Source organism: Haliotis rubra, unplaced genomic scaffold, assembly GCF_003918875.1.
Source record: "Haliotis rubra isolate DU_JTF1 unplaced genomic scaffold, ASM391887v1 Scf28, whole genome shotgun sequence".
Lineage (NCBI taxonomy): Eukaryota > Metazoa > Mollusca > Gastropoda > Lepetellida > Haliotidae > Haliotis > Haliotis rubra.
This window is the reverse complement of record NW_025766891.1, coordinates 3,644,919-3,667,756: the sequence shown is the minus strand read 5'-3', so window position 1 is coordinate 3,667,756 and position 22,838 is coordinate 3,644,919. Positions and strand designations below refer to the sequence as shown.

The 22,838-nt window shown below is 37.3% G+C and overlaps 2 protein-coding genes across 2 annotated transcripts in view; both read left to right on the top strand.

The window, feature by feature from the left end:
• Nucleotides 1–22,838, top strand: part of LOC124281163 — a 34,036-nt gene that overhangs the window by 9,167 nt on the left and 2,031 nt on the right. Inside the window, exons 2-21 of the mRNA XM_046717195.1 lie at nt 7,669–7,731; nt 14,331–14,350; nt 14,551–14,671; nt 15,040–15,823; nt 16,034–16,164; nt 16,429–16,478; nt 16,924–16,966; nt 17,125–17,219; nt 17,503–17,572; nt 17,655–17,758; nt 17,868–17,931; nt 18,613–18,659; nt 18,851–18,890; nt 19,036–19,085; nt 19,303–19,381; nt 19,955–20,004; nt 20,175–20,217; nt 20,415–20,500; nt 20,742–20,885; nt 21,428–21,482. Of these exons, the coding sequence (XP_046573151.1) occupies nt 14,336–14,350; nt 14,551–14,671; nt 15,040–15,823; nt 16,034–16,164; nt 16,429–16,478; nt 16,924–16,966; nt 17,125–17,219; nt 17,503–17,572; nt 17,655–17,758; nt 17,868–17,931; nt 18,613–18,659; nt 18,851–18,890; nt 19,036–19,085; nt 19,303–19,381; nt 19,955–20,004; nt 20,175–20,217; nt 20,415–20,500; nt 20,742–20,885; nt 21,428–21,482 (2,071 nt within the window). The 5' untranslated portion in view covers nt 7,669–7,731; nt 14,331–14,335. The remainder of the gene's footprint in view (nt 1–7,668; nt 7,732–14,330; nt 14,351–14,550; nt 14,672–15,039; nt 15,824–16,033; nt 16,165–16,428; nt 16,479–16,923; nt 16,967–17,124; nt 17,220–17,502; nt 17,573–17,654; nt 17,759–17,867; nt 17,932–18,612; nt 18,660–18,850; nt 18,891–19,035; nt 19,086–19,302; nt 19,382–19,954; nt 20,005–20,174; nt 20,218–20,414; nt 20,501–20,741; nt 20,886–21,427; nt 21,483–22,838) is intronic.
• On the top strand, nt 9,991–12,289 carry LOC124281162. The gene is made up of 2 exons (XM_046717194.1): nt 9,991–10,975; nt 11,093–12,289. Exons 1-2 carry the CDS (start codon nt 10,392–10,394, stop codon nt 12,273–12,275), a joined length of 1,767 nt encoding a protein of 588 aa, XP_046573150.1. The 5' UTR covers nt 9,991–10,391; the 3' UTR covers nt 12,276–12,289.

The window sequence follows — 22,838 nt, the reverse complement described above, 5'->3', positions numbered from 1 at the left end:
GTTGTACAGAATAGAGACGTAAATAAACAATTTTCTGTGTCTGTCTGTCTGTAGTTCACTTAAAGTGATGTTACAAGTTAAAATTTCATGTAAGAGTCAGTAGGCTAATTAGGTGAGCTAATCCTCCAGTTTGCCGGATCATATCTCATAGGGATGAACAGTATTTACACAATCAAGCAGTCTGAGGAAACATCAGCATTCAATATAGCTAGTAACAGCGTTAACAATGATCTTTCAAAACTGTAATAAGAGAGGTAAGCGAGTTGTCAGCGACAATACGTAATGCCTCCAGTTTGAATGAAACTCATCATGCGTGGATTACTGTACCCTTAGCAATGACCCTTCACAGTGGTAACCTCCCAAAACACCTACAGCCCATAACCCCTACAGCTTATAACAACAAAGTTCATGGTCCAGTGCACTGCTAATCTCCTGCCTGTTACCTATTCCATACAATGGACCAGGCCAAACAATTTAAAATTAAGCGAATGAACTTTATGAGCAATAACTAAGAGTTTGAGATAATGGTTTTAATGGATGATAACAAAAATATTTAAACAAAAGTTCAATCATATTGAACTTGAAGTTTAATTATTTCATAAATGTCATAATTTCATAACATATTAAATGATTATGACGTGTAGTCATCCAATATTATATATTTTATATGTTATTATCTGAGGGCATACCATTATCCAAAAGGTTCCAAATGACAGATTGTTTTTAATTTTTTAAAGAAATATTATACCCCAATGTGTTGTGGTGAAGTCAACTGATATTATTTCGATTTGCAAAATCTGTCTACTCACTATGTACATCAGAAAGCTAAAAAAAACTAGTTCAACATTTAATTCATATAAGTTATTTATATAAAATATTTATATAAAATGAATTATTAAAACCCGACCAACAACAGCACAATCTTATTCCCTTTCATCTGTATCCTCTGTGCAGCTTAATCTCACACTGTATACTCCACCCTGTAATCTCTCCTTTGAGTCAGTTCATTATGCCAGACAGGTAAATACCGCGTGTTGTTTTAAGTAATTGTAGATGTATTGGGCTGTAGGGGTACTGGGGTGTAGGGCTTTTGGGAGACAATCTTATTGTATGTTCTCTGTATCATTCTGTATGATTTACGAGAATAAAATTCTGTTCTGTTGTGTTCACTAAGCTGTGTCCTGCTGATAAGTTGGGCTTGGTTGCTTGAGGTAGTTAATGTCACACTGACATGGTGAAGAATGCACCGGTTACCTAGCGACAACCTCCCCAAATAATACAAGCAACGGTGCATGACATTCCCTACTAATCCTGCACAATGGCTCATGTATACTACCTCTCGTGTGGTGTATTGTAGATCACATATACACACATATTGAACATAAACACTTGGGAGAAGGCTGTCATTCAATGAAAGAAGCTATTTGTTTCAGACTTAAACTACGAACAGCTCCAGCTCTTCAAGAGTTCAAGCATAACCTCAAAACACACCCTTTTCAACCGATATAAAACAGTAACTCTTGTACCATACTGATTCATGTGACTTTTGATGTGTTTGTTTTTAAATGTTTGTGCGCGCTTTGAGCATGCCCCTCTTGGTGTGGAGTATAAGTACCCTCAGTATTATTTATTATTATTATTGAGTCATTGACGAGTCAAACCTAGATGCAAGTGTATGTCTCGGTATGTATATTAAGATCAAAATAAAAATATAAATCTATATTTTAATGTCACACACCTCTTACTTTAAGGTGTGTTTTTTTATAAGGGTTACAAAATCCAAGGCGAAGCTTTCAAACATTTTATGGAGGACATTTTGTTATGCAGCAATGTTATTTTGTGTAATACAATGTTCAAAGAATATACCGTTGTACCTGTTGACATTCCGTGGGAGGCAGTGTCGAGCAATTGTTGTACGTGTTATACGTGTCTAACTGAAAAGTTACCTCATTAATTTCTATGCATTTTCTCAGCGGCGCCACATCACGTTTTTCATTTTCCACTATAATATAAAGTGTCTTTACTTCCGTTTAATATTTGCAATTATTCATTGTAAGATATATTGTCAGTAAGGTTTATGTTATTAATAATTCACATGATTTTCAGATGTATTAATAGACCGATCCAGTCCCGGCCGATAAGCCCCACCCACTTCGTTTTTGACGTTAGTTGGGACAACCACTGGCAAATCACAATGGCGTCAGCGCCGGCGAAACGTTACGTGATTGCGAACGTTGTTGATGAATTCTGTTTGTGATACTTTGGTATCCGTCGTTTGGGAATGTTATTTAAAGAGGCAAGTTATACGTTTGTGATTTTTAATATATTCTAGCTGGCAGATTGCAACTGGCGAGTGAAAATGAGTTACATGCCCGATGAAAAATCGTCTCGACTAGCTGCTGAGACTGTTGGAAGCGTAATTTCTTTCGAATCAATTAATCTATCTGGCAATTCACCTCCGTCACAGCTATTAGCAGGGGAAGGATAACTGAATTTTGTTGTTTGTATTTATAATTTTATACACAACCACATGTTCATGTTGCAGATCGTTTCGGTATCTATAAATAGATTATCAACACTGCGCGTGGCGCCTTTACGTATCTTTTGCCGTTGTTCAAATTTAGTTCAATAATCTGAAAACATGGGTTTCTATCTTTTAATGAATTAAGAGAATGGTAAATAAAAAGCAGAAAATATTTCCTGTCTACTACTTCATGCACCTTATTTGTCTGTATATAATTAATGTGAACAAATCAATCACAGCATAACCTATTTGATCTTATTTGAAAATCTGGAAAAGGTAATTGGGCTTGTAAACAGTATGTTTCCATGGACGTATCTGGATATACCCAGAAGCAAATATTCAACAGCTAATCTGCAGCAATTCTCAGTAAAGTTTCTCTCTTCAAAATCTGTACACCGTGATAAAATGACACTGAATATAAGAAAATATTTTTTTTTATCATCATCTCCATCTTATTTTTCTATATGTACTTTGTTATTGAATCCTAATTTACATACAAACTTCCACAATACTGGACTTCATGAACTGCCAGCGTTTATGTACAGGTATGTCACAGCACCAGAACACAAAGAAGATCCGAGATACAGTCTGCACCTGTACACTAGCTAACCCATCTTCCAGAAATAGGAAGTATGTGATGCAAAATCTTGGAACAGAGGATCCACAGGTTTCCGAACAATTAACTAGCATTGAAGTAGAATGTTACACAAAATACAAATGTAGATCTATTGTTTTTTGATCAGAGATGTTTAACTGCTAACTACTAGTGTAAATAAGGTGCAAAGAATATATCCTAAGTTCAAAGCTTTTTGTCAATACAATTACATATTGACATTATTGCTTCTTAATTAAACAATGATAAGCTTTGTTTTATTAGATCTGAGACCATATCCCTAGAGGACATAACACTGATTTTGATCTATTTCCTTTTCTGAGATACTTACTGGTGTCATAAGAATTATAGTAAAGTTGATTCAAAATTTGGTCAAAGTCATAACAAAGGTTTAGGAAAACAGACATGAAAATGTCCTGAAGCGTTCACCTCCTACAAACCAGTGTGCAATTAAATATGAAACTCATTTTCCAAATAACCATCAACAAACCTTGAACAATTTGTCCAAATCCATCATCTTAGTAAACACTAGCTTTGGCTCAGTCTTCAAATATCAGTAACCTCCTAAAAAACTGATGATTTATCAGAAGAATTACATCAAATATGGGTTAAATATATGTTTCAATATTTATTCCGCTACATGAAAAGTCAACTGAGATTTTTGTAAGTTATTCTGTTCCAGGATTGGATAATGCCTGACCAGGGTTGACCAAAACGTAGCCTTTGCTTTTCAAATTCTCTGGATGTTGACATAACTTAAATGAGTTATGATAGTAGCAATCACTTTCAGAATTATCTTATTTGTAAATGTAGTATTTAAAAAAACACATCTAAAAGCAGGAGCCAAGAAACTAAGTTAATACCAAGTGATTGTCCTGCCATGATGTGTATGGTGTTTGTTTGCCTAGTTCTGCCTTAAAATCATAAGAATCTGATATGTCAATCAATCAAATAATTATTTATTATTGATTAGATTATTATTAATTTTATTACCCTTCCACGTTTACTAAAAAAGCAAGATTCTTAAAACATACCTTGCTATCATTTCCAGTGAATTAATCAAAATTCCAGTTGTAATATTACTCCTAGAATGTACCAATATATGTGAATAATTTATGTGGTAACAAAACTTCAAATAATGTTCTCATAATTAAGATATACACTTTAGTTCACTCCGTCCAATACTCCAGAAAGTCGATCACTATTCTTCTCACATAGTTTTCGTATTCGATCAACATGGAGGAAGGTAATTCAATTCAAAGTCCCATGCAACTCTTTATAAAAAAGCTGTAATATTTAAAGCAAGGTTTTATAGGCACTCATATGAATTAAGTTTGATACTTGGATATTGCATGATAGGCAACTGCTGAACACTGACAATATTTCCGTTTGAATAAAAAATATTACTCCTCGAATAATTTGCTCTGTTAACAAGATACTGTAGGCCTTCAGATTGTGCTTATGAAACTTAAAACATCCTAAAATGTGTGACAAATTGAAGAATATCTAAGAGCGAAGGGGACAATATCCGCCACATTGTTCTTTCATGTAACAAGTTTTGCTATTTCGGTTGACCGTAACCGAAATGGAGATTTGTTTACATTGTGTCACGGCTTGCTCGCATGTCTCATTTGAGCTTTATGGCGTACCAACTCAATGCCTAGTAGTGACTAAACACGTTAAGCAAAAACAATTTTGTAGTTACGAGAATTGTCCGTGTTTATAACACTTGCAAAGTCTTAAACTGCTTTTTGTTGTCATCAATTGGTAATGATTTTGCACATGTGCAAAAATGTGGAAATTCGTGCAAATTCTCATCAGCAGGCAGACGTAGGTTTCCTGAAAGATGGTGCAGACATTTAACTGATCGTTAGGCCTATCGCGTTTCTTGATCCGCCTCCATTTTTGTTGTCTTGACCGTAATGGTGTGTTAAAGGTACACATCAAATCGCAGCAATATGTAATAAATATAGCGAGTGTAAATGGCATAATTCGAAGCACATCGCTTCGGAGGCATCTGAAATAAGTCTGACAAATCCACACAGCGCGCCCGGCCTGCTGATTGGCCAAATTTGACGCATGCGCCAGTTTTGATTGACAGACTGGATCGGTCTATTGTCCAAGCTTGTAATAGTTCTGATCTTTTAATATATAATGTATGACTCATGAAATGCACCAGATAACGACTGGGCATTAATAGATGCTTCTCTTGGGATATTTGAAGGTGTTGCAGTCCCAGGCCAATTTCCCGACAACAAACTCTAGGCATTATAATTATCCTAGACCTAATATAAACAACTGTCCTTAAAAAGGTTACTATCAGGTCAGCAATATTATATATGGTGGAGAATCTGGGTATATGTAATATTGATTTACTGGACTTATCATACCATATACCAGTTTGCACCATACTATATTTTTCGATTAGTGCTACATTGCCTGACATAATTATGATACAAATATTTCCTGGTGTACTTAATCAATACTGCTTAATTTAAACTAACACTATGTAATAGAAAAGAGAGAACATATTAATATAATTTAAGAGTATACAATGAATGAAGTGAACAGGACTTACCTTAAATTGACCAGGAGAAGCATATATTAGTGGCCAGTCTTTATTCGGTGCATTTCATGGTGCAATACCCCGAATAAAGGCCGTTATATATACCACCGATGCTGTCAGATTTTGTGATATGGTCGCACGTCCAACGGTCACTTCTTTAAACAATACTTGCAAATGATGCTAATCTACACAGATGACTATCTGAATCTTGAGATTACCTCGTAGCTCTGAAAGACTTGTGAATACAGAAATGACTAAAATTATCTAACAGTTGTCCTGGAGAGCCTGTTATCATAGAGTAATGTTTACTTCCCTCTCCGGACAGGCAGTGTTAAGGATTAGTACATAAAGCTTATCAAACTTGGCAATCAAGACGAGCGTATATCGACACTGACGGCTTACAGACTTAGGACGGGCCATGCATGTAGTCTTAAAGCTTAACACACAATGCTTATTAGCTTACAACTTCGAACATCAGTGTGTATCAATCCTAACTAAGACAGACTTTTAGTGTTTTCGTTATTGAGTAACATAAAATAAAAATGTGCTGTTTAGTCCTATTGTATAAAATCACAATTATTTATATAAGTTTGAGGAAAATGGGACGTATTTTAGAACTATGATACTGCCATAGAGATACCTTTGTAGTAATTTGTATTCGTTTATAAATCTGTCTAATTTCAAACATAATTGTTCATTTCATTAGTGCTTGTTGTTTTCACACCACGTTGGTTACTGACTCATGTTCGTTAGCTTCTGTATTAGTTTTAACTTGTGGACATTTCTAACTTTGATACATCAGTAACAAAAAGCATGTCTAATGCCACACCTTATTTCGATATGAACCATATATTCCCGTATTTCGCAGGTGACGATTGCCTAGCCTTTCTTGTGTTTTTGACGGCTGCCACCAGTGAGACAAGAACACCTGGTATCATCACTCTTTCATGTTTTTTTCATTCTCAGGGTCATACAGGGCTGTATGACCAAAGGGATGATTTCAACTGTCCAATAGTCAAATTCCCATTCATGTCGAGCAATATTCTAACAGCTCCAGCCTTTGGTGTTCACATTTCACAACGTTTGAGGTACAATCGAGCGTGTTCTCTTTATCAGGATTTCAAAGAGCGCCATACCATGCGTCACATTTCTTTGATGCAACCTTCAAGTCCTCAGTAAATCTTTCAAAAAGTTTTATGGTAGACGCGTGGGGGAAATTTCCATGCATCAGTGACAAAAATGATGTCCGATGCATTTCCCTATTTTGACTTATACCATACGTTCCAGAATTATTTCAGGTGAACAATTGACTGGACTGAGCATATGTTTATGACGGGTGCCATAGGTGGGACAGGATACATTCCACTTTTGGCAAACACCTGGTATCACCACTATTTCATAGTGATTCATAAACACATGCTCAATCACTGGACTGTCTGATCCAGACTCGATTGGTTTACAAACAACATCATACAGCTGTGATACTGCTGAAACAAATATATACTCATGATATAGTCACAATTGTACAATCGACTCTGCTTTTAGCAGAAATTTCTTATAGAGGTGGAAAGGGTTTTGTTGCTTCTATTAAGATGAATATTATGCTCATTATGTAATCCGAAGCGTACAGTTTCGGAAAATTTCTTATGAGTATGGAAAGGATTTTGTCGCTTATATTCAACAATCTCATACATTCGATCAGCATTTACGGAAATGGATTTCACTCGCACAGATGTATTTCGTCCTAATACTTGACTTCTTACGACTTCGTTGTTGTGTGATGAAGAATCATATGGACAATGGTCGTAGCTCAGTCGTAACGCCGTCAACGGTACCTTTAGATATCTTTCATCCCATATTATCTAACGTAAGACTTATACCTTAGACCAAATATGTCGTAGGGCTTCTGGAAAGCATGGGACCATTTGCAGGACATCTCCTTGTCATTGTTTCACTGTTTTTCAGAATCGCTGTCTTCATCGACAGTACTTCAAGAGCATGTGGTCAAATTTGATGGAGGAACTGCACGTGTGTAAACCTCTATAGTACTGACAATGTAATTGCCTGGCCTGATGGGGACCAGTAACCTTTATCGTGACATATTTCGTACTACATGACGTAGTATATGACGTATATCGATTACTATCTTACTAATTATTAAGAAACATACATGCTGCTACGATGCATTTAAGGAAAAGAGTGCTAAGGCAGATCGTGAGACCTTATTTGTATTTCGTGCACTTGATAGGAAAGAATAAAATATGTTAAAAATCACAGCATATCATATCATAACGCATGTTATATTGGGGATTAAACTTTCTAAGTAAATAACAGATTCTAACATTTTTGTTTGATTCAGTTCCATCCGGGATTCGAACCCACATCTACAGTATCAGGCGCCCACTCGCCGGCACACAAAGAGAAAGTGTAATACCCAATATATCATGAGTTATAACCTGATATTAGCTATGATTTTTAACGGTTAAGTCTGCACCAAACTTGGTTATTGTGACAAAGGGACACCAAGCACTTGGCACACACAAGTTGAGTCTGACTGAACTGGACGAATGTTCTCATGAGGAGGCAGACAGCCGCATCTTTGTTCATTCCAGATATGCTGCAACGCACGGGAGCAAATCCATCATAATCAAAGCCAATGACACAGATGTCCTTGTGATTGGCCTGAATTTGTTCCCAACACTGCAAAGCATGGGTCTGCAGCAGCTGTGGCTCTTATTTGGCCAAGGTCAGAGCCTTCGATGGATTGGCATTCACAACCTGCACAACTCTGTTGGTCAAGAGAAGGAAAGGCATGTATGACAGGTCTAGCACTGTAGATGGTGTGGATGAGGCTAGACTCGACTTATTTGCCAGAAAGCAGAGACCATATGAAGCCATCCCTCCAACCAGAGCAGCTCTAATTCAACACGCTAAACGTGCAGCATATCAGGCTGGTTGTGTGTGGGCTCAGGCAATTCTGCGCCAGCCGGAAGCAGAGAGTCCAGCTGACTGGGGATGGGAGAAGATTGGCGAAGAATGGAAAACCTTCTGGACAGACAACTCTCCCATTGCAAAGCTCACTAAGTGTGGCTGCAAGTCTGGCTGTCGTGGCAGGTGCAAATGCTACCGGTTTGGTCTCACATACACAACCTTGTGCAGTTGCAAATGTGAAGTGTAGTTTCTCTGTTATTCTGGGTGCAGTTGTTAGTTCAGGTACAATTTCGACTGTTTCTTTTGCTAAAACTGCCATTTGATTTATGTATTGTTTTGGTATTGTTATAAAAACAACTTCATTTTATCATAAAAATTAAAATAAGTTGTTTTACTTGAAGTAGTTACAACATACAAAGTAATTATTAGTAATTTTAAGTGTAGACGGCGGCCATCTTGGATTTTTACGTGGCTAATGCCCTTTTTTGAAAGAGTGGACTCCAATGAACATTTGTGCCAAATTTCAAGCTTGCATGATTAAGTGAACTATTTTTGCACTTATCTGCTCCACTATAAAGAGCCATCCTATGTTGGGCTACGATACAAATTCACACATCAGACAGATGCACGATTGGGGTCATGTTGGGGTGCTTAAGGGCCCGTGCAATATCCATATGCCTTCTCGTCGTAGATATCTACTGTTCGTCAGTGAGGTGGACTTTCACTGTGATTAGATTTCGGTCCAGGAACAAGGCCATGGTATTGTAAATTTTTCCAACCAGAACAGCGACATTGAAATCTCTTTGTTTGTTTGCAGTATATGTTTTTATTTCCCTTTAGATAAATTAGGAGACTTTTGATTGGTTAATCGCCAAAGATCGGGTGATCAGGCTCACTCACTTGGTTGACACATGTCATCGTATCCCTATTGCATATATTGATGTTCATGATGTTAATCACTGGATTGTCTGGTCCAGACCCGATTATTTACAGTCCGCCGCCATATAGACGCCGAATATTGCTGTTGGCGGGTTAAACTAGGAACCAACCAACGTAATAATAATAATAACGATGAATTGGTAGAGTGGTGAATAATGGAGTGGTTAAAAAATGGGTGAGGGACATTTCCACATTTAATGCATCACTGACAAACATCCCCATGTTGATATTTATTGACTTGCCTTTTCGTGTGTTTGTGATCGGTACCACCAGTAGGGTACGATACGCTCCCGCAAATACAACCTATCTTCTTGGGTCAGCAACATCCCTGAATAATACAAGTAACGATACTAATCCTGCATAATGACATGAGTCATGTGAACATTTCGCTCGCGCAGCGGTAATGTAAAGCTCATATGCATAGTTAGATGTAATGTATTGTACGATCAAACAATCAAACAAGCAGTCAAACACTGTTAATGCAGATTACCTAAAACATATTGTATGCAATAGGCAGTGTGGCAAGTTTCACTCTTTTTCTTAACTGGTTGTTTTTCTTTCATTGCAAAACCGGGTCAAATTCTTAAAGCATTGCATACAATGTGGCTGTGCAGGATAAGTATACGCTCATTGGCTGTGTATCACGTGATGTACTGACGTGGTTGACACGCATGTGTATAAGTCAATACCACATTATGTACGGCGCAGTTTGACAGACGTCTCCGTTTCATGCTATCTGTGCTTGTGCCTCTGTGGGAGCTGTATTAACAGTCAAATATGTTCATATGTGAAACTTTAACACCAGGTTTCCAGATGCTATGATACTATGTGACTATTGTGGAGATGAAATACAGCCAGATTCACCAGGTGTAAATGTGTACAACAAGGATGTGGACGTGCGTTATGTGACAAAGCAGGATTGTATACCAGCTGGTTTTGAATGTGCCTCGGTATTTGTCAAAGGGGACAAAATCACATATCTGAAAGAAAGGAGCTTATTGCCGAAAGGTTTTGAATGCGTAACTGTTTCTGTCAGGGATCGAGACATAGTATATGCAAGGAACCAGAACTTAATACCAGAAGGTTTTGAACAAGTTACTGTGTACACCAAGAATGGGGAAGTAAAATACGCAAGACAAGGTGACAGCCCCCCTACAGGATTTGATCGGGTTTCAACCTATGCAAGGAACGAAGAAATAAAGTATGGGAAAGAAAGTGATCTTACCCCAGTAGGATTTGAACAAGTGACTGTCTGTGTGAAAACAGAAGACATATTATACACAAGGCAAGGAGAGCTTAAACCAACAGGTTCTGATCCCGCGTCAGTTTATGTGAAAAATGAGGATATCGCACATGCAAAGTGCCGCCAAGTAAAAGCAGTATTTCACACAGAGTGCCTGAAGTAAGTATTACATTTTAACCACTGAATATGCACAATTTGTTGTGGGTTTTTTGTGAGTTTTTTTTTATTTCTTGCGTTTTATCCCAAGTATTTATTCTGACACTTTTGTCATTTCAGTAGATATATTCCACGGTGTGAGGAGGCAGCTCGTAAGTTCCTGGAAGGAGCTTCTCCAGAAAGCAATGTCTTGTCTATCGGGATTCATGTCAAGTACTTATTTGGAGAAGGGAAAGTAAACTCAGAACAGAAAAAAAAAAAAAGGGATAAGAGAGATCGTAAAGCTATTGAGTTACTGAGAAAAGTATCAGCTCTGCGGAATTCCAACTCTGGATATGTCCTAGTTCATCTTGTTGGCCTGGCACCTGAAGATTCTTTCACTGGCGCATTTGATGAGTTTGCTGACCCAAAACTTAACGAGTTGATTCAAGATGAAAAACAGTTCTGTGATGTTTACAGGAAACAGACACTGAACAGTCACTATGCTTGTCACGGCTTTGGCGACTTTCTCGTGCTGTATGTTGGAGCTTCGTCAACTGTAACGACTTCTAAATTCAATACGAAGACAACACTCGATGACTGCATCACTGATATTCGTGCCGAAACGCTCAGAACATTTGTTAGAGAGAGAAAACCCTTAAGCAACACATTCCATACACTTCCTGGTGTGACCCGGGCACATCACCTTCTGAATGTGCACGAAAACAGATCAATTCAAATAAAAAGTCACTTTTCACAAAAGAAAGAAGATCAAAAAATAATAGAGGACATCATCAAGAATCATAAACTTGCAGAATATATCAGCGCATTTACTAAAACTGAATGTGGTGGTTCCTTTCTTTATGGCGTCCATGAGGAAACTATTTTCAAGATGGGATATGGTTATGAGACTAAAGTAAACCGCATACAGCCAGTCATCCTGAAGGACAGAACCGTTTTCAGGGACACTTTAGGGGATAACATCAAGAATACTGTCCTGGTCTGTGACTATGATGGAAATGAACTATGCCCAGATCCAAATATTTTCCAAATTCATTTTATTCCTTGCACACCAGCGGAGGAACGCACACCAGCGGAGGAATTAGTTAATCGGCCAGACAGTGGAGAACCTGTACATGATGGATATGGTGATGAAGATGCTGTAATTGTTCATGTGGCTGTCAGACCAGTGAGTGGGATAGTGTTCCATGACAAACAAGGACCGCTTGCATATGTATATGACAAACAATTCAAACTGATCACACGGATAGATATCAAGGACTGGGTACGTGCTCTTACAAAGAGTAACTCAGAAGTAAACTGATGTAACACACGACGGTAAGTTACTAATGTCGCCTAAATTCATCTCACCTACTAAAATCTGTATTATCTAGATATGTGGAATAATCTTGGTTTAGGTGAGTTTCGAGTATTGGATATACCATTTACTTCATGTCGAGAAAGGTAATTAAAACTTAATGAAATGAAGCCTTCACAAACTAATATTTCAATGGTAATTTTAATTTGTCACACAATATAAAGTGCCTCAAAATTTCCATAACTTGTGTGTAAAGAACGTCACAGTTTGGGAGAAGAACCTCAGAATGTGTCATCTTCATTTTTAAAGTGCTCAGTTTCTTCAGTAAATTACATTCCAAAGTTTGAATTACTGTTTGAGAGTGACTTACCCAAGAATACGTTCCTTTTTACTTAAAACAGGGAACAAAGGAATTCATTGATTTGTTGTAAATAACTCCCATTCACGTTTACTGACAAATGATATTTTAGGTATAAGTGTTGCAATGGTTTGACCACCTGTCTGGGATGTCACTCATTCGCTTGACTGCCTGACCACAGACTGGGAAAATCTACATGTCACACAAAATAGCATCTAAAAGTGTTATTCATGAAACTTATGAAGTAAATTTGGTCTTTGACAGCTCTTCAAATTAAGGAATAACATGAATGAAAACGTAAAAATCAATATCAAATAGTCAAATTTTCAAAAATGTGTGAAAAATGTAAGCAAAATGTTTGTAACAGCGAATTTGAGCTATTAGCATATTTTTCATAAACTTAAATTTAGTATTTTCCAAAAGTTCATTTATCGTAGAATCAACATAAACAGTTTTTGAAGCACACGAACGCACACCTGCTTGTTATTGCGTTGAAACATATTTACTTTTTTTCGAAACTGCGCGAAGCCGTCTCGCGTGGAAGTGACAGGATAAGCGAGCTATTAATCAGAGGTAATCGGTGTCTGACTAAGTTGTTCAGTCAAACCATTCCATTCGTAAATATTCGCCTCTTTCCGTGACCTATTCGCCTTGTCCCTGAATAACACGAGTTGGTCACGAATGCAGTCAAACATCCTTCTTGTTACCTGGTGTTCCTGATGTGTACGTAATATATATGGCGATATTTATCTCGCGTGTGAAAAACAAGGCGCCTGAGAGCTGGCATATTTTGTCGGTGCTGGACCACAATTTTTCCTATGTGCAATTTTCACAGAAACAGGATTTTACATTTTTCTTATGTAACTACCTTTTCCAGTCATTCTCAATGAAAGTGGACAATTGCAGTCGTTGAGTTTGCAAGATGCGATTCATGAAACCAAAAGCACTTTTAGATCTTTAAATACATTGATGATAACACGTAAAGTATAGGAAACACAAAAAGCAAGAAAATTAACAAGTTATTTAAATAAATGCCTAGCATGGATTGACATACATGGGTAGGGGGTACGGTTTGTCTGATGTCGGTGAGTGACGTTCCCGTCAATAAAAGCTGCCTCTAAGATGTCCACCGCCACCACGAGTCGAATGAAGTTGAGTGCAAGTTGAAAGCAATCAGGAACTGTTTATGTAAAAAATCCAACAAATATGCATGTGCAAACATACAAAATTGCAATGTAAGGAATAAACAATTGTCGACAGCACGCGTGTAATTTATGTGGTTTCAGATTGTATTACCCATAACCAAAAACTAGAAACTGTTACAATACAAAAAAAGTGTGATTTGGGGCATGAAATGATATAGTTTATATAACAAGCAGGTTATGTTTACGAAAGATACAAGTTAGTTGAACACAGACCAGTAATGTTCGTTTTCAAGACCGATTTTTTAAGAACGTAATCATACGTGACGGAGATGATATTGTAACGTTGCTGCGAAGTGTACGAATCCGACTTTATCATGAGGTTGTATGTATTTATGAATCATTATCAGTTAAAGATGTTGCGAAAAGGTGAATTTATCGTGACTCACTAAATAATCTAATGTTATATTCGAGTGATCTTTATAGAGAACGTATTGTATTACTGGTCGGTGGAAATATTTATTGCAATATTCTTCATGTCTCGACTTTTGATTATTGCAGGCAGGATGTGGAAGCTTCTGGTAAGTACATATATATTTGGTACAACAATTAGCTATAAAGCTGCTAAAGGCAAACACCATCTCATATCCACAGATACGTGACAATCACAAGCCCGTTAATGTTTCCCTAAAGAGATGAAGGCTGTTGCACGTCACATTTATCAACAATATTGTTTCCCTCTGTTTCATTTATTATTTATAACCTTTACTTTATGTTGCAGCAAAATATCACAAAGGAGGATGAGCAGGATCTTTATCTTAGGACAAATCAAATCTTTCGTCCTGGCCTGAAACAGATTGGAAACAGTCTCTTTGAAATCAGAAGTTACTTTATTGAAAAGGGTAACTAAATCATTGTAAAACTTAGTAGATCGCTGACGTAGACTTGCCTTCAATACTTGTAGCAAACCATAAAGCATGTAGCAGTTCCTTGCTCATTTTGATTCATATTGGAGCCATTTGCAAATGGATGTTAATCAGATGTTGTGTTATATCTAAGACGTATTGTCCCTAAAAGGCTTGCCAGTGCCCTCTAAAACACAGTTACTTCAGTTTCCATATTTGGTTTGCTCATGTGTAGAATTCCTGTCCCATTATGATTCTCTTTTGTTATACTCGTGTCTAAGCAGTGTCACAAAATTGGCACAGGACCATTCCATGTGTAACGAACATACTTCCATCAAGATGTATAATTTGGTTTTCTTTTTCAGTTGGCCAGAGTATTGCACCAACAAAACTGAAGCACCCCTTTGCACAAGTGAAAGAACGACTCATCGAACACATAGAAAATCATGCTTACGACTTTGTTTTTGATCCTCTCACCAACGAAGTAGTAGATCTCCCAGTCCCAAAGGCTGGACCATGCTTTATGTTCTTATCCAAGTCTTTAGCAGTTGCGTTAGATTTCTACACATCGCCCCGACCAAGCAACACGGTATGTGATGTATTCCTGGCTCTGCCTACACAGTCTGTGATAGTTTTGTCACTGGTTGATGGGGATGAAGACTGTCCTGAAGCAGTGACATACAGTATGTCAGTGGCGAGAGGAGTGAAAGAGACACTTAGCAAGTTCACTGATGAGGATATAAAGTCAATCCATGGAGTCATTCCCATTTCTCTCCTTGAGGACGTTGTTGGATTTAAGAATCGGTTGAAGAAGCTGGCAAATGATTCTTCTCATTTTGTCACAAACAATTCTTTGGTAATGACTCCCAGTAGGTATGAGAAAGTCCTGACTGCTTTCTGGGCTGGTGTTGCTGAAACGAAGTCGGTGCTAAAAGACGAAAGTGGAGACACTGATGGCGACTGTCTAAGATTTCTCACCAAAGAACAATGTATCATTCTGGTGGAGAACATCAACAGTAAGGACGTCGAGGTCAAGTGTATGCCCGGTAGTGGAGCCACAACTCTGATGCTGGAGATGGCCAGGAGACTGAACAGACTGGGGGACACTCTGCTTGTATGTAGGTCACGAAAGGAGAGGGACAGGCTCAGGTTTGTTATTTTAGTCAGTGGATGTAGTTAGGTGTTATTGCCATTGGCAACATTGGTAGTCGAATCCAGTCACGAATTAACAAATGTTCTAACCCAAAAAATGAACATCGTAAGTGCGTCCTCAGGAAGAAGTCTCTACTTTGATATGCCCCAATATTTGAATGATTACTTGAAACCTGTGCTTAAGTTTTTATACAAACCTGGTTTCAGGTCGGTGTACCCATCAGCTGTAGCAGCAGAGGATCTCAGTATGGTGGACATGTCTTCTTGTGTGAATATAGTCGATGAAACCAACACAGTCATGGTACAAACAAGTGGACAACATTGGCGGTTTACAACCAGTGAGTATATTTACATATTCATAGAACTCTGAATAGACAATGCTCGGTACTTTGTAATAAAATACAAGACTCTTTCTTTGTTACACACACCAACATATCAGGTCATAAAGGATGTTTATTTTGATAGATTCGGGAGAGAACGAGAACAAACAACACTTGGTCAGAATATCCACAGTAGTTCTTATGTACTGGTGATGCAAAACAATTATTTCGTATGGAACAATCATTTTAGTTTGTTGAAGACTTGGACTTTCTTCACTTCAGATCTAACTGATATCGAGGAACAGAAGTCCCAAATATTGGAGGTAGAAATGGTAATGTACACTTCTGTAATAAGTTCCTGGTGTCAGGGTTTAGAGATGCTTCTTACTACATAAACAAATAAATGCATCGAAACATGTAATAGCATAATATTTCTCAAATAAGTCCGCAGTTTGCTACCATATGGGGTTTGAATACATTTCCCCAAACTACCTATTGTAACAATAATTTTCAAAAAGATGAACCATATTAACTGAATACTGGTCTCATCAAGAGACTCACCTTCATGATCACTCATCCACATACGTTAGCATTCCAACCAAACCAGACTTCTGTAGAGAAATTTCATCTCATTCCAATAATTGATTCGCTATCAGGAAAGGTTAAAATGGAAGGTTAAAATGGAAGGTTAAAATGTTCCATGAATGTGAAGTTGTATTGTTCTAGATCTCGAGTGATTCATTATAAACAAAGCTTTCATTTATTCTATTTAAACAGGAAGTCGAAGGGATGGAGAAACAAATAGATGCATTATCTGATGGTAAGTGTTCATAATAAACCAGCTTATGATGATGTGAATAACGGATCTTGTGCAAATAACAACCTCAATAAACATAATGGTCAGATTTTAGTAAAAATCGTACATTCATGAGTTAGTGTAGCGTGATTATTATACTTCTATTTTCAACAATATTACAGAATCTTGGAAGGAACGGATTGAACAAATCCTCAGGGACTTCAGTGTGCTGAAAATATTTAGTTTCAAACTGGGATCAACAGGGCCTATGTCCTATGTAAGTTCCTTCAGGATTTTACTGACATTTGTTGATTTTGTTTAAAGTTATATTCTACATATAATCATACGTTGTTTTGTTTACTGGTGTAATCTTAAGAAGAGGTGTGACCAAAATCCTGTCCATTTGGTCCATTAATAGAAACCTACCGTTATTTGTTACTTTACATTTACAACCATGTTCCAAACATGGACATAAGGCAGACATATTACCAAAGATATGTCTGTGTGATAACGTATACCAAATAGTGATTGTGTATTTATACCACTTTGACACATTGCAGGCTCATGAAGTACGCCATACTCTGGAATACAAGCCAAGCCCCCTTACAGCAAGCAAAGGTCAGTATGCATGTGAGTAGCTGTGGTCACATCTGGAACGATTATATTAGATGTATGTGATAATTTGTTACTTATTTACTCTTATTCATTTCAGCTTTGGGTGGTTTCAAGCAACTGTCTGCTACACAAGAGGCTTGGTTGTCAGACTTACATGACGGATTAAGAGAAAGGCAAAATCTTGTCCGGCTTCTCAGATCGGTAAGAAATTGTAGAGAGCTTGTGTATGAATCGCAAACAAAGTAGTGACTAACAATCAAGGCCTGATGATGAAAGACCCAGTGTGAGTAATCTATGTATTTTGTTTCAGGTCATAATCGAAGATAAAACGGATTGGATCTGTAAAGACGTTAAAAATGTCCTCTTGAGAGAAGGTTTGTTGTTTTGGTAATAAGACAGATGATAACCATACGCCTCTAACACTCTGTAGCCAAATAAATACTGCCGGATTTGATAGTGTCCCTCCATCATTTCACCTGTCCAACTTCCATTCTTGACCATCGATCCAATGTATAGTGTCTCTTATAACACAGAAGCTTTGTCCAACCTTCATCTCTCCATTCAGTTCTCCATCCATGTTTCGGGGCGATTGGGTAGCCTTGTGGTTAAAGCGTTCGCTCATCACGCCGAAGACCCGGGTTCGATTACCCACATGGGAACTGTATGTGAAGCCCACTTTTGGTGTCCCCTGCCGTGATATTGCTGGAATATTGCTAAAAGCGGCATAAAACCAGACTCACTCTCTCACACTCATCCATTTTTCGTATGATTTTTCTTCTCTTTATCCGCTCTCCAACTACCCAATTCTGTGCCTCACTGCCATGCTAATCATCTCTCATTCTGTCTCTGTCATCTTCGTGCACCCGCTCTTTATCTTTCCATTCACCATCTGTATCTAGTTATTTATCTACCTATTATATATTGTACCAAAGGAAATGAAATGACAGTTCAGATATTGCCATATTTAAAAGAAATGTGTAGTACAGCAGCTGTAAAACATTTTCACAATATCTGATTCTTAATTGTAGTTTCTGTTTGTTCTTTTGATCTTTCAGCTTTGGGGATAACGAAACATACAGAATCGAAACAACGCGTTGCTATGGTAAGTGGTGACACATATTGTAGCACTCGAGGTATTCTTAAGATCAAATTATCAAATTATCTCGAGAATCGTTGTGCCAATATCATAAAGATTGAAGAAGTTGTTGTGATCAGTTCCATGGGAATGTCTGTTCACTTGATTCCACTTGTTACTGCAAGATCAAGGGAGGTAACTTGTCATTTCTATTCTAGGTTGGCCATGTTCAAAGTCCAGACATTCAACAACAAATGGGTAAGTGGCAAGTTGTGTTTGTGTTTCTTAGTTTGGAGCAGGATTCAAAATGGATTTATCATGACTGCACGTTGCTCTCAATTCACCCTATCTCAATCTTGAATGAAGTTAGTTTCAACAGAATCTTTGTTTTTGCTTGTTCCAGAGATGTTCCACATTGAATCAGAGAATGCAGGAATGGAATCTAATATCCCAGTACGTACCTTACTAAAACCCTACCTTCCTAGTAGGGTTGCAGCCTAATTATCTGCTTTCATATTTAATATTATGTTTTGATTGCTCCATATTTAGGAAAGATGTATGTTATCTTTAACTGAAGTCTGTCAAGATAAGAATTATAGAAAGCTGACATATCAACTAATACCATTGAATATAAAACCAGTCACAGATCACATTACTGTATACATTTCAGCAGGTATGGAAGGAAGGTGGCCAGATAAACGATATGGAAACTGAGATGCAGAACACAGATGGAAAAGATCCTGAGAGCCGTAAGTATCTATGAGTGTCCTTCAGGTTAGTTCTGCTTGTCCAGTAGTACATTGAGCAATAACAAGTGTATCTAGTTTGAAGATGAAATGCTGCAGGATGTTTCCTGTGCAGCAGGTTGCTTCCTCTAATTTGTGTCTGCAAATTTCGGTTCAGTAATTAGGTCATTCACTATTGAAAGGTTACCCAGAACAGGTTTATTGTATCTTCTGTGAGAGGCATTTTAGAAGTTGTAAAGATGAAGGAAAACCAAGTTCTGTGGATAGTCAACTTCTTTATTACAATAAATGCCACGTCGCCTCGGAGTAGATACTAACACCGTTACCAAACAAGTGATACAAGGAGTTGAAACAATGAGAGAGTATACATAGCTGCATAGTGAGTATATACAATTGACAATCATGATGTACATTACTGAGGGTTACTAATTAGTGATTTGAGCAGAGCTGGTTGATATACAGAGTGATTGGTTGTGATACAGATTGAGATACATATGCAGAGTGAGTTTATACAATTGATGAGGTAGATGTACACTGAGATGGTTTATCATACCTATAGTTGATGTTTGTTTGCAGGCTGGGACGAGATCCAAACACTTAATCAAGAACTGGACAACGTACTGAAGGTAAAGACTTTTCTAACTGTTTATGATTTCACAACAGTTAACACTGGACCACACACTGTATGCATGAAAACAGTCATAACCATTAATTAATTGTAATACTCATTACTTTCGTTTGTTGTAGATAGATATATTGGGTCATTTTGTTTTTTTGCATATCTTTTTTGTTTCAGGACAGGGATCGTAGAAAAGGACAACTCCACAAATTATACACGGGTGTGTAATCAGTTTCTAGAAACGGTTAAATGTAACTGAATATCCCATACAGAATTACCACCACTATCACTGTCACTAATACTACTACCACAATTGCCCTAGGAGACAATGGCTCATTTCTGATGACGCATTATTTATGGATAAGTATATTACGTGGTGCATCATATACACACTATATACACAATTTTGTTCTTCAGTGGAGTGGCAGGCTGTGATGGAATACCTGGCCAACCACAAGGCGGACTTATCTATGCTAGACATAGAGATACCAGGGTTTCAAGTCGTGAGTACTGTCTATGTAGACTGACAGTGAAGTATCAATATTTTCTCAAAATGACGCAGTTTTATTTCAATTAGTTGACAATAAAGCAAGTGTGTGCGTGCATGCGTGCGTGCTGGCGTGCGCGCGTGTGTGTTATAATCCACGTCTGAATCATGACATTAAGCCTGTACCTTAAGAAAATTTGAATTCAAATATAGGATTTGTCAGCATGGAAACACTAGTCTTGTGCCTCTGACAACAGTTTCAGGGTTTACCAGGCAGACATGAAACAACCTTCCCAGGACGTGTCACCTCAGTGCAAGGTACATCAGCGGTATCAACAGTAGGTCACGAAGAAATTGGGGAACAGTTCGGGCCTTCCAAAAGGAACAGGAAAAGACTTGATGTAAGTATGACGACATTGTTTCGGTCGACACACTACATAATCAGTTGCAACATGAATACCATGTGTTCTTGTCATGAGTTGAGAACATGAAATGTACTAAAGCTCTACACATATCCACCTCATGCTGAAACTCCATGCTGATGTTGGAAGTATTTATAAAGGCCTATCAGGATTACCCTTGCAGTCATATCAGTATCCACTTGACCCTTACACCATGTAAATCACTTCATTAACATTTTCCATGATGCTTGTTATTTCTTTGTCCACTGTGGTCTGGTAGAAATACACACAATGCATTGGTAGTAGCTTTAGAATGTACGCTGTCCTTTAATCACGTGTATTCATCTCTAAACAACATGGTTAGAAAAAAAATCACATTATGCATGTGTCCGATGAACACCTTGAAACGCCCTCTTTTGTTGATTCCGTGTTATAAATAGTCCACGGGAATATGTGCTAGACTATGTAAATCAAAGGCAACAAGACATCAAGTGAAACATTAGGAACTTCTAACATGTACTTGTCTATCACTTTTTATACAGGTATCAGGTTCTGCAACATCACAATCTGACAACACAAATAATGGTCGAGACAAAGGTAAGGTAAAACGCCAGCTTCATGCATCTAATACATATAGTTATCCCATCTCTATAAAGCTATCTTATGTGTTTGTACACGAGACATTATCTTCAACTAATACATTCAGTCATCCCATCTCTATAAAGATATCTTATGTGTTTGTAAACGAGGTATTATCTTCAACTAATACATTCAGTTATCCCATCTCTATAAAGCTATCTTATGTACTTGTACACGAGGCGTTATCTTCAACTAATACATTCAGTTATCCCATCTCTATAAAGCTATCTTATGTGTTTGTACATGAGGTATTATCTTCAACTAATACATTCAGCTATCCCATCTCAATAAAGCTATCTTTTGTGTTTGTACACGAGTTATTATCTTCAACTAATACAATCAGTTATCCAATCTCTATAAAGCTATCTTATGTGTTTGTACACGAGGTATTATCTTCACCTAATACAATCAGTTATCCCATCTCTATAAAGCTATCTTATGTGTTTGTACACGAGGTATTATCTTCAACTAATACATATACTTATCCCATCTCTATAAAGCTATCTTATGTGTTTGTACACGAGGCGTTATCTTCAACTAATACATTCAGTTATCCCATCTCAATAAAGCTAACTTTTGTGTTTGTACACGAGTTATTATCTTCAACTAATACAATCAGTTATCCCATCTCTATAAAGCTATCTTATGTGTTAGTACACGAGGTATTGTCTTCACCTAATACATTCAGTTATCCCATCTCTATAAAGCTATCTTATGTGTTTGTACACGAGGTATTATCTTCAACTAATACATTCAGTTATCCCATCTCAATAAAGCTATCTTTTGTGTTTGTACACGAGTTATTATCTTCAACTAATACATTCAGTTATCCCATCTCTATAAAGCTATCTTATGTGTTTGTACACGAGGTATTATATTCAACTAATACATTTAGTTATCCCATCTCTATAAAGCTATCTTATGTGTTTGTACACGAGGTATTATCTTCAACTAATACATTCAGTTATCCCATCTCTATAAAGCTATCTTATGTGTTTGTACACGAGGTATTATCTTCAACTAATACATTTAGTTATCCCATCTCTATAAAGCTATCTTATGTGTTTGTACACGAGGTATTATCTTCAACTAATACATTTAGTTATCCCATCTCTATAAAGCTATCTTATGTGTTTGTACACGAGGTATTATCTTCAACTAATACATTTAGTTATCCCATCTCTATAAAGCTATCTTATGTGTTTGTACACGAGGTATTATCTTCAACTAATACAATCAGTTATCCCATCTCTATAAAGCTATCTTATGTGTTTGTACACGAGGTATTATCTTCAACTAATACATTTAGTTATC